This window comes from Ascaphus truei, chromosome 21 (assembly GCF_040206685.1).
Source record: "Ascaphus truei isolate aAscTru1 chromosome 21, aAscTru1.hap1, whole genome shotgun sequence".
Classification (NCBI taxonomy): domain Eukaryota; kingdom Metazoa; phylum Chordata; class Amphibia; order Anura; family Ascaphidae; genus Ascaphus; species Ascaphus truei.
In genome coordinates this window covers 7,299,470-7,312,139 of record NC_134503.1, presented here as the reverse complement: position 1 = coordinate 7,312,139, position 12,670 = coordinate 7,299,470, and the positions used below count along the sequence as shown (strand labels likewise).

General features: G+C 46.2%; 1 protein-coding gene across 1 annotated transcript in view; it reads right to left on the bottom strand.

Annotated features, from left to right (window-relative positions):
* SARDH (sarcosine dehydrogenase) overlaps positions 1-12,619 on the bottom strand; it is a 47,075-nt gene extending 34,456 nt beyond the window's left edge. Inside the window, exons 1-6 of the mRNA XM_075578812.1 lie at positions 12,494-12,619; positions 10,995-11,120; positions 6,521-6,611; positions 5,910-6,000; positions 2,406-2,547; positions 100-183 (exon numbers count right to left, since the gene is read on the bottom strand). Coding sequence (XP_075434927.1) covers positions 100-183; positions 2,406-2,547; positions 5,910-6,000; positions 6,521-6,611; positions 10,995-11,120; positions 12,494-12,595 — 636 coding nt within the window. The 5' untranslated portion in view covers positions 12,596-12,619. The remainder of the gene's footprint in view (positions 1-99; positions 184-2,405; positions 2,548-5,909; positions 6,001-6,520; positions 6,612-10,994; positions 11,121-12,493) is intronic.
* Between the last annotated feature and the right edge of the window lie 51 nt (positions 12,620-12,670).

Sequence of the window (12,670 nt, the reverse complement as noted above, 5' to 3'; positions counted from 1 at the left end):
CCAGGACACTGAACATGATGCTAAACTAGGTTAGCGTCACATTAAGTGACTTAAATGGGGTGTAGTTGATCTGGGCCTAAGCAAGTAGTGCATACATACCGGAGCCGGACCCTCTGGATTAAACCATCCCGGCCTCTCCCAGCCGTGCCTCTCCTGGAACACACAGCCTTGTTGTAGGAGTTCCTGTTAAGAAACAGAAGTCACCCTCATTAACTGCAATAGGATGCAAAAGCCCTTCGTCAATCTTCTTCTTTCTCCCATCCATGTGAGTTTTAAAGGCAGGGCACTTTCAGGGGGTTGGAATGCCTTAACACAGGCGTGGCCAACTCCAGTCCTCAAGGGCCACCAACAGGTCAGGTTTTACAGATATCCCAGCTTCAGCACAGGTGGCTCAGTCTAAGACTGAGCCACTGATTGAGCCACCTGTGCTGAAGCTGGGACCGATTGAGCCACCTGTGCTGAAGCTGGGACCGATTGAGCCACCTGTGCTGAAGCTGGGATTTCTCCAATAACTGGCCTGTTGGTGGCCCTTCAGGACTGGGTTTGCCCATCCCCCGGGTCAAGAACCAAGGTGCTTGTCCATCACACAAGGACAGAGCTGTACTATAAATCCGAGGCTTAAATAAAACTAGATCTACTTTGAGAAACGTCTGTGTCAGACGCCAGGATAATCCTTCGTTCCACAGACCTGCACTTCCCCGCGTACTGCCCTGGCAGTGACAGAGTTAAATGATTCCGAGCGTACGAGATTCCTACTTTTAGATCAGTTAGAGATGTACAGTGAGGAGCTTGGCAAACTTAGCCGCCAATCAAGAGGCTCCTGCAGTGCTTAGCAACCATCCTAAAATACAACCGCTACACGGAGACAGGATAGCACCAGGCGCGGGTAACCCCTTCACTGCCAGAGAGACCAAAGCTCCCAGTATTCAAACCAAATGAGCTGCCAGTTTGTGTTCGGAATATAACTTAGCCCCTGAAAGCCTAACTCTGAAGAGTATTCCAAGGAATTAACTATAGTATGTCTATTGATTTCATTGTACAATGGTAGCCATTTTTGGAGAGTACCCCACAAATACCATGTTTCTGCCAATTTTTTTCCCCTGGAAAATAAAACTGTGTTGAAGGGTTTCTCCGCGCTGCGTGTGATCAGCAGGATACCGTAGAAAGTGATGACAGGAGGTCCAAAAAATAAATATTACTAAGGATTACTGAATGCTTAACTTCACGATTTGGAAACCAGAGCTGTCATAATCAGAGGATCCCAAAAGTAAAATCGGTCTGTGGGATTGTGGGGGATCTGGACCATATATGGCATTTTTATTACAAAAGTACTGATTATTATCAGCGTGACTTCATTAAAGTCATTGAGACCATTAGTGATAAATATCAGTGAGACGGAGTCCATATCAGCAAGATTCACAGAACATCGGACAGCTGACTAGGCAAAGAAACCGGTGCAAAGCAGAATACCGCCCAGAATCCAGAACTGTGGGGGTTAACATCGTTCCTTTTAATTATTATTTTTTTTGGCATTCTCGAATTCACTGATTTACTCACTTGAAATGACAAATCCCTCATTTGCAAAACTGTCCAGCTTCTGGCATCTTGACATATGGAAATGTGATTGGAAAAAAAAAATGGCAATTGTATTTTTTTTTTTTGTTAAAAGTTTTTCGTGGAACTAAGGCGCAAAGTTAACTCATTCCAGTGACATATTTAAGGGGTCTCGTCTGCGTGAGTGATGCCTTTTTTTACCCAAATATGACACCTTCAAGTATTTTGAAAGTTTGACTTAGGAGGCGTTTGATTTCCTCTGGCTACTCCCTTTTGTGTGAGGTCACGGTGTGAGGTCACGGTGTGAGGTCACGGTGTGAGGTCACGGTGTGAGGTCACGGTGTGAGGTCACTGTGTGATCAGCTAGTGCTTGTGCAGCCAGAGTCCCCCCTCCTCACCTCCCTTTATCAGTTCCCTGATAAGGACAGGGTGGGATAAGAGGGGGAAAAAAACACTTGGATTGACAAACATTTCCTCATTCTCAGACCCCTAAGAAATTTAACATACCGCCTACGTGGGATTGCAGCTTTAACCAGTGAAGTAATCAGTATTGAAAGTTTTTCTCTCTCTCTTTTTGTCAACTAAATCTGCCAGATTTGGGAGGCGTTAAACTCTGTTCCTGAGAGAACCAAATGTCATAAAAACACATTTCTCAAGAGTCACATTTGCAAAGTTGCACCATCTTGATCCACATCCAGCAAAATGCTGCCAACGCTAATCATTGTGTTTGAATGGTCCCCAGTATGCAGTATGTTGATAAAAGCTCCACCATGGGACCACAATGTGTGAAGATGGATGAAGAAACCATCCTTCCCGAAGAACAAAGGGCTTCCCTGTTACATCTCCAGTACCTCGTGCAAAGGATCCTCTCTCATGTTCCTCCCGGCCAGAGGCTCATCGTAGGCGAAGACGACGGAGTAATTTTTGGCGTAGGACTCGTGGCTGCGCTCCCGGATCCAGCGGTTGTGCTTGGTCAAGGAGTGGTGGAATCTCCTTCGATACACAGAAAGATGGGAACATCAGCTGTGATATAGAACGAATGGTTTGTGGCGCAGCATAGTTTAACCCTCTGATCACCAGTGTCTCATCTGAGAATTGAAACCCTTTAAGAATGGTACCCGCTGGCAGTCTCTAATGAATTCTGAGCCCTTCCAGACAAAATCAGTAGAGAAACCACTATCTACTCAGCACATTAATGGTGCTATATAAATAAAGACATAGATATATACATACATTGCAGTAGATTCTACTGCAATGTATGTATGTATGTCTTTATTTATATAGCGCCATTAATGTACATAGCACTTCATAGTAGTAATACACGTGACAATCATATAAATAACAAATAATACAAATAACAAAACATGGGGAGAAGTGCTTCAGACTTAAAAATTAACATTTAGGAAGAGGAGTCCCTGCTCCAAAGAGCTTACAATCTAATTTGTAGGTAGGAAGGATGTACAGAGACAGTAGGGCGTTCTGGTAAGTGCGTCTGCAAGGGGCCAGGCTTTATGTATCAGGTGCATAGTATTAGCCGCGGCGCTACTCATATGCTTCGTTAAGCAGGTGTGTTTTAAGGTGGGTCTTAAAAGGTGGATAGAGAGGGTGCTAGTCGGGTGTTGAGTGGAAGGGCGTTCCAGAGGTGCGGGGCAGTCAGTGAGAGGTTTAAGGCGGGAGAGAGCTTTAGATACAAAGATTTGATAGGAAGCCAGGAGAGTGATGGATTCCAGTTTTGAATAAACCTATGGGTATGGGAACCACATACAATGAATGTGACTTGTTTCTACATCGCTTATCCCACCTTTAACAGCTATTTTGAATAAACCTCTGCTATAGGGTACCACATACAATTCACATGGCCTGTCTCCCTGTTGCCCCGACACCCCTTTGAGAAGTATCATGACCTCTCCCTCAGTAATTTAAAACCAGAGACATAACATAAAACACAGACAAAGCTCAGTTTTTAGCACATCTAGTGAGACTCATACACGGTACAGTGCCTAAATATATATGTATAAATATCTAATAAGTAAATGGTCTTTTAGTTATTCTGGGGGTTTAATAGGAGCTTGTTAGGTGTCCAGTATGCTCTCCCTTAGTAACCCAGCAGAGATTCTTACTTGAACACAGAGGGAAGAAGACCTAAAACTCCTTGTCATTGTACACCCCCTCTGAGGTTCCTAAACTAAACCCGGGAGGTGTCCCAGATGATCCGGTCCTGATTAATAGGATAGGAAATGGGTGTAGGCTGCACTCACAGTTAATAAACAAAACACAATAAATTATTCAGCAGGTGCTGGAAACATACAGGATAGTTCTGCCCTGAAACACTATTACACTGTTATTTCTTGTCCTGTTCTAAGTAAATGCTTCTTCTAGCATAAATTGTGCTTGATTTCCTTGTGCGCTGCATACAAACTCCCAGGTTTGCTGATTAAGATGATGCTTCCATTCTGTCTCTTGCTACCCAGTGATACCTACAAGACATTTGTGTGATTTCACTGGGATGCTTTTGTTTGATAGATGTGGGACAGATCTTTTTTTTTTGCCCTAGAATTGCACCACTTTGGCCTGATACATATGCCCTGCATCTTCCAAACCTCAATTAGATTGCAAGCTCTTCAGGGCAGGGACTCACGGTGAACAAAAAGTATAAAGAATGGCGCACAGCCAAAGAAAGAGTGGGTCAAAAAGGAATATAAAAATTATGTCTTTAATGAGTCCATCTTTAAAAAAAAAAAAACCCAGAGGTGTAGCAAACCTCCTAGGCATTTCGTGCGCGTTGCACTTTATCTATATATTTAATTCCAGTGAATCTTGTGTTTTATTAGTGGTCCAGGGACTATCCCAATGAGGTCTTGAGAAGTGGGCTCCAACCCACTAACTCCCATCCTTCAGGGTTACTTTGTCTCTTTAAAAGGACTTTATACTTCTTGAGAATCAAACTGGTTATTTTCAATTAATATATACAACTAGCCTCATGACCTGTGTTGAATGTACCTACACGCTAAGGATCCAGCGCTTGAGCGCCTATACTACCAAAACCCCCTTTATTCTACAGGGATTCACTGTGCCTGCCAAATTCTATGTACAGCCCTGTGTACATGGTCAGTGCTCTAGAAGAAAAACGTATTAGAACAACTACTCAGTATTAATTTATCCTGCGGAATGTTAATTTTCAAGATGAAGGGCCCCAGAGCCCTATTCATGTGCATTCAAGACATGCTGGGAGTGAAGTCTAAAAGTGAGAGTATGTCATTGAAATCCCGTCTGCCCGAAACTCCCACTGTGGCTGCATGCTCTCTTATAAACCAATCCTCTGCAATGCAGTCCTGGAGGGTAGTAGGGTCAGCCAAAGATAATCCCTATACTTACTGACTGTCTGATCATCACCTCCATTATTAGCTTCAAGCATAATTACACAAGGCTGCATTCAACAGAAATAGATTTAATTACAAGGTTTCCTACACTATGCTCACTGCCATATACTGTCCAGAGGGTGGAAAAATAAACTGAATCATATTTAAACGTCTACTAAACGTTCATTAATATTCCTAACTCCGTGAGAGACTAGCCCGTGTTCTACCACTTCAAATTGATTTTACCGCCGTGCATTCAAAGTTGAGGAGTTAACAGGGCTCTAAGTAGAATAATGTACAACAGCAAGAAGGAATAGCTGCATCGGTAGCCAAGGAGGATGTTACAGGCTGCTCCTGAGAGAGAGCCCACCAGCTGAGCCCCGACATCGCTATCTGTAACTCCAGCAGGAGGAGGACACAGAGCCTGCTACAGCAGGGACAGCGACAGTGTTCCAGGGGTGATTATTAGGGAGAGAGGGAAGGTGAGGAGTTCCAGAAGCAAAGTTACAGGGGAAGGGGAAGGGGGAGAGAGAGAAGAGAGAAAGAGAAGAGAAGAGAGAAAGAAGAGAAGAGAGAAAAGAGTGAAGAGAGAGAAGAAGAGAGAGAGAGTGAAGAGAGAGAGTGAAGAGAGAAAAGAGAGAGAGAGAAGAGAGAAAAGAGAGAGAGAGAGAAGAGAGAGAAGAGAGAGAGAGAAGAGAGAGGGAGAAGAGAGAGAGAAGAGAGAGAGAAGAGAGAGAGAGAGAGGAGAGAGAGAGGAGAGAGAGAGGAGAGAGAGAGGAGAGAGAGGAGAGAGAGGAGAGAGAGGGAGAGAGAGAATAGGAAGAAGGGAAAAGGAGAGGTATGATCTGAGGGAGAAGAGGAAAGAGGAGCTGGAACGGCAAAAAAAGGGTAAGAAACAAAAAGGGATGAAGTAAAAGATACAGAATTGAAGGTGTATGACTAGTCCCGGGTACATGGTCAGATGTGCAGATGTAGCACAGGTCACACGTATCTCACCTGATGTCATAACCATACATATCCTTTTCTGGACGTCCGTGAATTATCCAGTGAGCCAACTCCTTTCCGCATCCGCCACCCAGCATCATACCTGGGAAAAAATCACAGGAGTAGCCAAAGGAAAGCCGATATAGCATCTATTCTCTTCCCAGCAAAGGGTCACCAGTCAATGTCACGTCTACTGAAATGTATTGGACACAGGCATCCTTTACAATGCACCATTGCAGGGGAGGCCAACTGCAGTCCTCAAGTGCCAACAACAGGTTTTAAGGATATCCCTGCTTCAGCACAGGGGGCTCAGTGCTACACTGAGCCACTGATAGACCCATCTGTGATGAAGCTGGGACTGATTGAGCCATCTGTGCTGAAGCAGGGATATCCTGAAAACCTGACCTGTTAGTGGCCCTCGAGGACTGGCGCACTCTTGCACTATAGGCTCCTATGTCAGGGATGCTATTCATTTTGCTCATAGGCATATAATGTCATATCTGGCTCTCCTAATGTGAGCGGGAAAAGGCATCATTAATAGTTGTAGCCGGAGTGTATCCCTGAAGAACGCAGACGTGCGCGGTCACACATCATTATTGCACCATGTATTCGGCTCTGCTCACCTGCACTGTTAAAGCCACAGCCCAGGAAAAAGCCTCGGACTTCTGGCGCCTCGCCTAAGAGAGGTTTATGGTCAGGAGTGAAGGATTCTGGGGAGGAGGACAAAGAAAGGTGAACATGAAGATGAATGAACCTTTAACAGACAGGAAGAGGAACACATAGGCAGATTGTTTGTGTGCATATTAGTAATGGTGTGCCTGCTTATCTCAAAGCCGGTGCTGCAGCAATCCGTTGCTGCGCTAACCCTATGGTTTTGTCAATAGATAGCCACACCAAAGCATCTTCACTTGAAGAGTAAGGTTTAGCACCATTTAGTAACCCTGGGCCTTATTGTACCTACACAGTGCTGCATACATGGTCCGGGCTCAAACGAAAACCCAGTGTGAAAAAGACTAGTGCCATGTGACATCACATTGTCATGGCAACGCGTTGTCATGTGATGTCGCCGCGTCATTTGACACCACCACGCTGAAGGAGGAGGGAGGCACAAAAGGAGAAGGTACGAGACCTTTGCAGATGCCCCACGCTCTCCCCCGGCAATCAGTGGGGACGAGAGCGGGGCCGCCGTTTGCCGCCCCAAAATGTTGCTGCCCTAGGCTCCGGCCTAATCGGAAATCCGCCACTGCTTATGCGCAAGTCCAGCACTGTCGTGAGCACATTCCCATGCGTCAGACAGCTCTGCTCTTGACCATTGTCGCTTGGCATACAGTGCTTCCACTGCAGCCAGGGATTCTGGGTAATGCCATGCAAACGAGCACAGTGTTTCACCATACACACACACACAGGAGATACACGTACAGAACATTGCCTTTCCTGCCACCCGCTGCCTGTCCTTACACCTCGATTAAACCAACACTGCATCTTGCCGAGTCAAAGCATCTCCCTTGTAAATGTCATGTCCCATCTAGTTAGAAGGAGCAGACGTGACCTAGTTTTGCCCCGGCTGTGACAGTGCAGGATGTCCCCGCAGGACAGGGCAGGCTCCCTCCCATTGGCTTAACTAAAAGAATGTCATTTACAGATACAGGACTGAGCAGAGTGAGAGCATTGTCACCAGACACTGATCCCCTCAGAGCACTTACTGCACAGGGGATAGGGCACAGAGCCTTATACGAACTCTTAGCAATAGCTATGTCTATTCAGTGCATACTCTTCTGGACAATGTAAGGGAACACTTTTATTTATTTTTTACTGTTGGGGTAGTGGACGCATGGAGCATTCTTCCAGTAGAGGAGTTGATTATAGTAAAAACATTTAGGCCCAGATTTACAAAGCAGTCATCTGCTGGAAGACACCGTATAGAACATTAAAGTCAATGAGCGGTTTGGTGTCTTGCAGCAGGGCTGCTCAACTCCAGTCCTCAAGCCCCCCCCACATACCCCTCCCAACAGGCCCCCCCCCCACATACCCCCCCTCCCAACAGGCCCCCCCCACATACCCCCTCCCAACAGGCTCCCCACATACCCCTCCCAACAGGCTCCCCCCCACATACCCCTCCCAACAGGCTCCCCCACATACCCCTCCCAACAGACCCCCCGCACATACCCCTCCCAACAGGCTCCCCACATACCCCTCCCAACAGGCTCCCCCCACATACCCCTCCCAACAGGCCCCCCCACATACCCCTCCCAACAGACCCCCCCACATACCCCTCCCAACAGACCCCCCCACATACCCCTCCCAACAGGCCCCCCCACATACCCCTCCCAACACCCCCCCACATACCCCTCCCAACAGACCCCCCCACATACCCCTCCCAACAGGCTCCCCCACATACCCCTCCCAACAGGCTCCCCCCCACATACCCCTCCCAACAGGCCCCCCCACATACCCCTCCCAACAGACCCCCCCACATACCCCTCCCAACAGACCCCCCCACATACCCCTCCCAACAGGCCCCCCCACATACCCCTCCCAACAGACCCCCCCACATACCCCTCCCAACAGGCTCCCCCACATACCCCTCCCAACAGGCCCCCCCACATACCCCTCCCAACAGACCCCCCCACATACCCCTCCCAACTGACCCCCCCACATACCCCTCCCAACAGACCCCCCCACATACCCCTCCCAACAGGTCATGTTTTCAGGATATCCCAACTTCAGCACAGGTGGCTCTATCAGAGACTGAGCCTCTGATGGAGCCACCTGTGCTGAGCTGAAGCAGGAACTGATTGAGCCACCTGTACTGAGGTAGGGATATCCTGAAAACCTGACATGTTGGGGGGGCCCGAGGACGGTGTCCTGTGGCAGAATACGGCTTAGTAAATATGAAGCAGGAACTGATGTAGTCACCTGTGCTAAGGCAAGGAAGTATACTCCAAATCTGACCTGTTGGGGGGGGTCTTGAAGACAGAAGTTGAGCACCCCCCCCTACCCTAAAGCAGAGACTGTTTAGATCATGAGCCATATAATGAACTATTCCCTGCCCCTCGCGGGTTTTGATTGGTCGGTCGCAATACCTTTTATTGAACCAATGTTCGAGTTCTTTATTGATGTCATTTATAAATAAATAAGCTTTCAAACGTTCAATGGATTTTCTGGGGTGATTTTTACATACAAAAGCCATTAAAATGGGATCATTTTAATGAATTCATCGTTATTGATCACAGCCTGCAAAGGAATGTAGGATTTTTCAGGAACACAGCGCCCCTTCCGTTCAAACTGGGCTGGATTTGCCACTGCAACGACAAAATGTTTAGTGCAGTTTTGCTGCCACCCCCAGGCCAGTTTCCTATTTTAAAGCTGCAGTTCAGTCTTTTTTTTAATTTTTTTTATTTATTTTTTTACTTCAATAGTTTCATGTGGGCAATCTCTAATTACCTAAAGAACTGCATAGCTGCCGGTCAATTCGTTCTCCGTCTATTGATCGGCAAAGTTTGGCGACATCTTTAAATATGGGGAATGTAAATGGTTGCTATAGGAACAAGCATGCTTGTTAAAATAGAATACAAGAAAATTGGTCTTTCAAAGTTGTTGTTTTTAAAACAGAAAATGCTAAAAGTATTTTTTTCTTACTACAGAACTGATTTATTTAAAAAAAACACACATGCAGGATGTTGACTGAACTGCAGCTTTAAGCATCAGTAATGGACAGGGGGGCTGGAACACGCATTAGAGACCCTCAAGTCGTGGGACGTTTATTTAGGCAGGAAAACTTGTACTGTTTTTTTGCAACAAATTTCAGATTTGCACTGGAGGGAAGAACCATTCAGCCACCTCCATGCATTCTAACTCCTCACTTTAAAGAAATAGTCCAAGCTGCCACCCCCCCCCCCCCTTCTTTAATATGTGCATCAATACAATCCACACAATGATAATTAGCCAAGTTGACGATCAGCGAAGATACGGGCGTTCACTAAATGTCTGTCCATGCAGCAGAAGAGGACCAAAGATGCAAAGATCTGTGGGGAAGATCATGTGACCAGGCAGTCACTAGATACAATTGGTGCACTGCTAGAGAGAGGGCAGGGCTAAAAAATGGGCGTGCCAGAGCCTGTTTCAGAAGCGGAAGGGGAGGTGACTTTGTAAATGGTTGCTATAGAAACCAAAAATGCTTGTTACATAATACATAAAAAATGTCATTAAGAGTTGTTTAAAAAAACAATGCTACAAGTATTTTCTCATAGTACAGAACTGAGTTTTTTTTGTTTGTTTTTTGTATTTTAAACACGTAGGATATCGTTTGGTCTGCAGCTTTAAAACCTTGGACAACACATTGATATCCATTTTTCCTACTTTTGATTACTTGGTATCCCAAATACCTACTGGATGCACCTCTGCCTTCTCTGCCCAGGCCATTCCATGCCTCCTCCTCAGTCCATTAGATATATTTTCCCCACTCACCAGCTAGCAGCGAGTAGAATTTATAAGAATAGAGGCTGTTGGCAATGAAAAGAAACGGAATGATGCTTCACAGTGGCCTGATAAGCCAGCTCTTCAATGCTTCACAGTGGCCTGATAAGCCAGCTCTTCAATGCCTCACAGTGGCCTGATAAGCCAGCTCTTCAATGCCTCACAGTGGCCTAATAAGCCAGCTCTTCAATGCCTCACAGTGGCCTGATAAGCCAGCTCTTCAATGCTTCACAGTGGCCTGATAAGCTAGTTCTACAATGCCTCACAGTGGCCTGATAAGCCAGCTCTTCAATGCCTCACAGTGGCCTGATAAGCCAGCTCTTCAATGCTTCACAGTGGCCTGATAAGCCAGCTCTTCAATGCCTCACAGTGGCCTGATAAGCCAGCTCTTCAATGCCTCACAGTGGCCTGATAAGCCAGCTCTTCAATGCCTCACAGTGGCCTGATAAGCCAGCTCTTCAATGCCTCACAGTGGCCTGATAAGCCAGCTCTTCAATGCCTCACAGTGGCCTGATAAGCCAGCTCTTCAATGCCTCACAGTGGCCTGATAAGCCAGCTCTTCAATGCCTCACAGTGGCCTGATAAGCCAGCTCTTCAATGCCTCACAGTGGCCTGATAAGGACCACACACCGTGGATTTGATGCCCGTTTTCTCGAGTGCTGGGACTCTGTTGATTGCCCCCTGAATGTGCTGCATGAAGACGTCCCAATCCAGATCAAAGAGGCCAAAGGCAAACTTATCCGAAACCTTTCAGGGCAAATAAGCAGGGGGGGGGGGAGGAGTCTTTAAACTGGGATACCATTACCGCTCACATCCAATAGCAATTTCTGTTGGCCCCAAAATTGAAATCACTTGACTAACTGCCCCCTTTCCTTATATCTGGATGTACATGAAAGATCTATGTTTCAAGGGAAAGAATCAGGGCACCCTCCCTACAAGCGATAGCTATTGCAACCTCTTCGTGGCTTTACCCACAGTACATACCCTACCCCAGAAGTGATGGGATCAAATGCAGAATACTTGGGGCAGACACGTGGAGGGCGCTATGGGGGTAAGTAATCGATACAGGGATTAGATCTACAGCAGGGGAGGCCAACTGCAGCACAGGTGGTTCAATCTGTGTCTCAGTCATTCTAATTGAGCCACCTGTGCTGAAGCAGGGATATCCCTGAAACCTGGCCTGTGGGTGGCCCTTGAAGACTGGAGTGGGCCACCTCTGTTGTAGAGTCTGCCACTGTTTCCCGCACAGGGGAAACGGGCAGACTCCACGGGTCAAATAGCACCCGCCTGCGGCCAGTCTGTAGGTTTCCATGCTTTACCTTTATACCCGATACACCAATATCTCAGGTGGAGATTCAGATATCCATGCGGGTGTTTTAGTTCTCAATCTGCAAACTCTTCAGGGTATTCTAATCTGAAGCTACTGTGTGTGAAGATCACTAACTACTTTGTTGCCACATGGGCTTCTGGCAGTAAATGGGTTGAACCCATAAAGAATTTGATTGTAAGCTCTTCGGAGCAGGGACTCCTTTTCCTAAGTGTCACTTTAATGTCTGAAACACTTCTTCCCATCATGTGTTATTTGTATTATTTGTTATTTATACGATTATCACATGTATTACAGCTGTGAACATTAAATGGCGCTATATCTATATCTAAAAGCTGCCTCACACTTTAATCTGGTCTGTAATTGTTGCATACGCCTATAATATATATTATCTCTAACTGTGCATGCAATGTCTTGTATATAATGTATACCCTGTTCACTTATGCAACTATGTGTTGCAACCATGTATTATTTGTCTTAACTCTGTGCCCAGGACATACTGGAAAACGAGAGGTAATTCTCAATGTATTACTTCCTGGTAACACATGTTATAAATAAAAACATACATACATACATACATACATGTTACACCGCTATTAACAATGTAGTACAACAAAACTAAAGGAGTAGGTACATAGCACTAAACAAGGAACACAGCAGCAGAGGCTTTTGGGCCCGATGATTAGCACCAAAAGGTGTTACCATCAGATAATCATCGATAACGATGGAATGGAACCTCAGCCAGTGAACCCTCTGTCTCTCATACCGCACCCGACACCAATCAGGGACTCACCTCTTCCCAGAATATTGGATTGGACTCGTATCCCCCCACTGACAAAGCATCGCCTTGGAGACGCAGATACACGGAGGCATCATGGTCCCGGACATTTGGCATGTTCTAAAAATAGAGTGGAAGGAGAATTGAGACGCAGATCTTTCCGAGTACAGTGTACACCGTTGCAGTGAATCG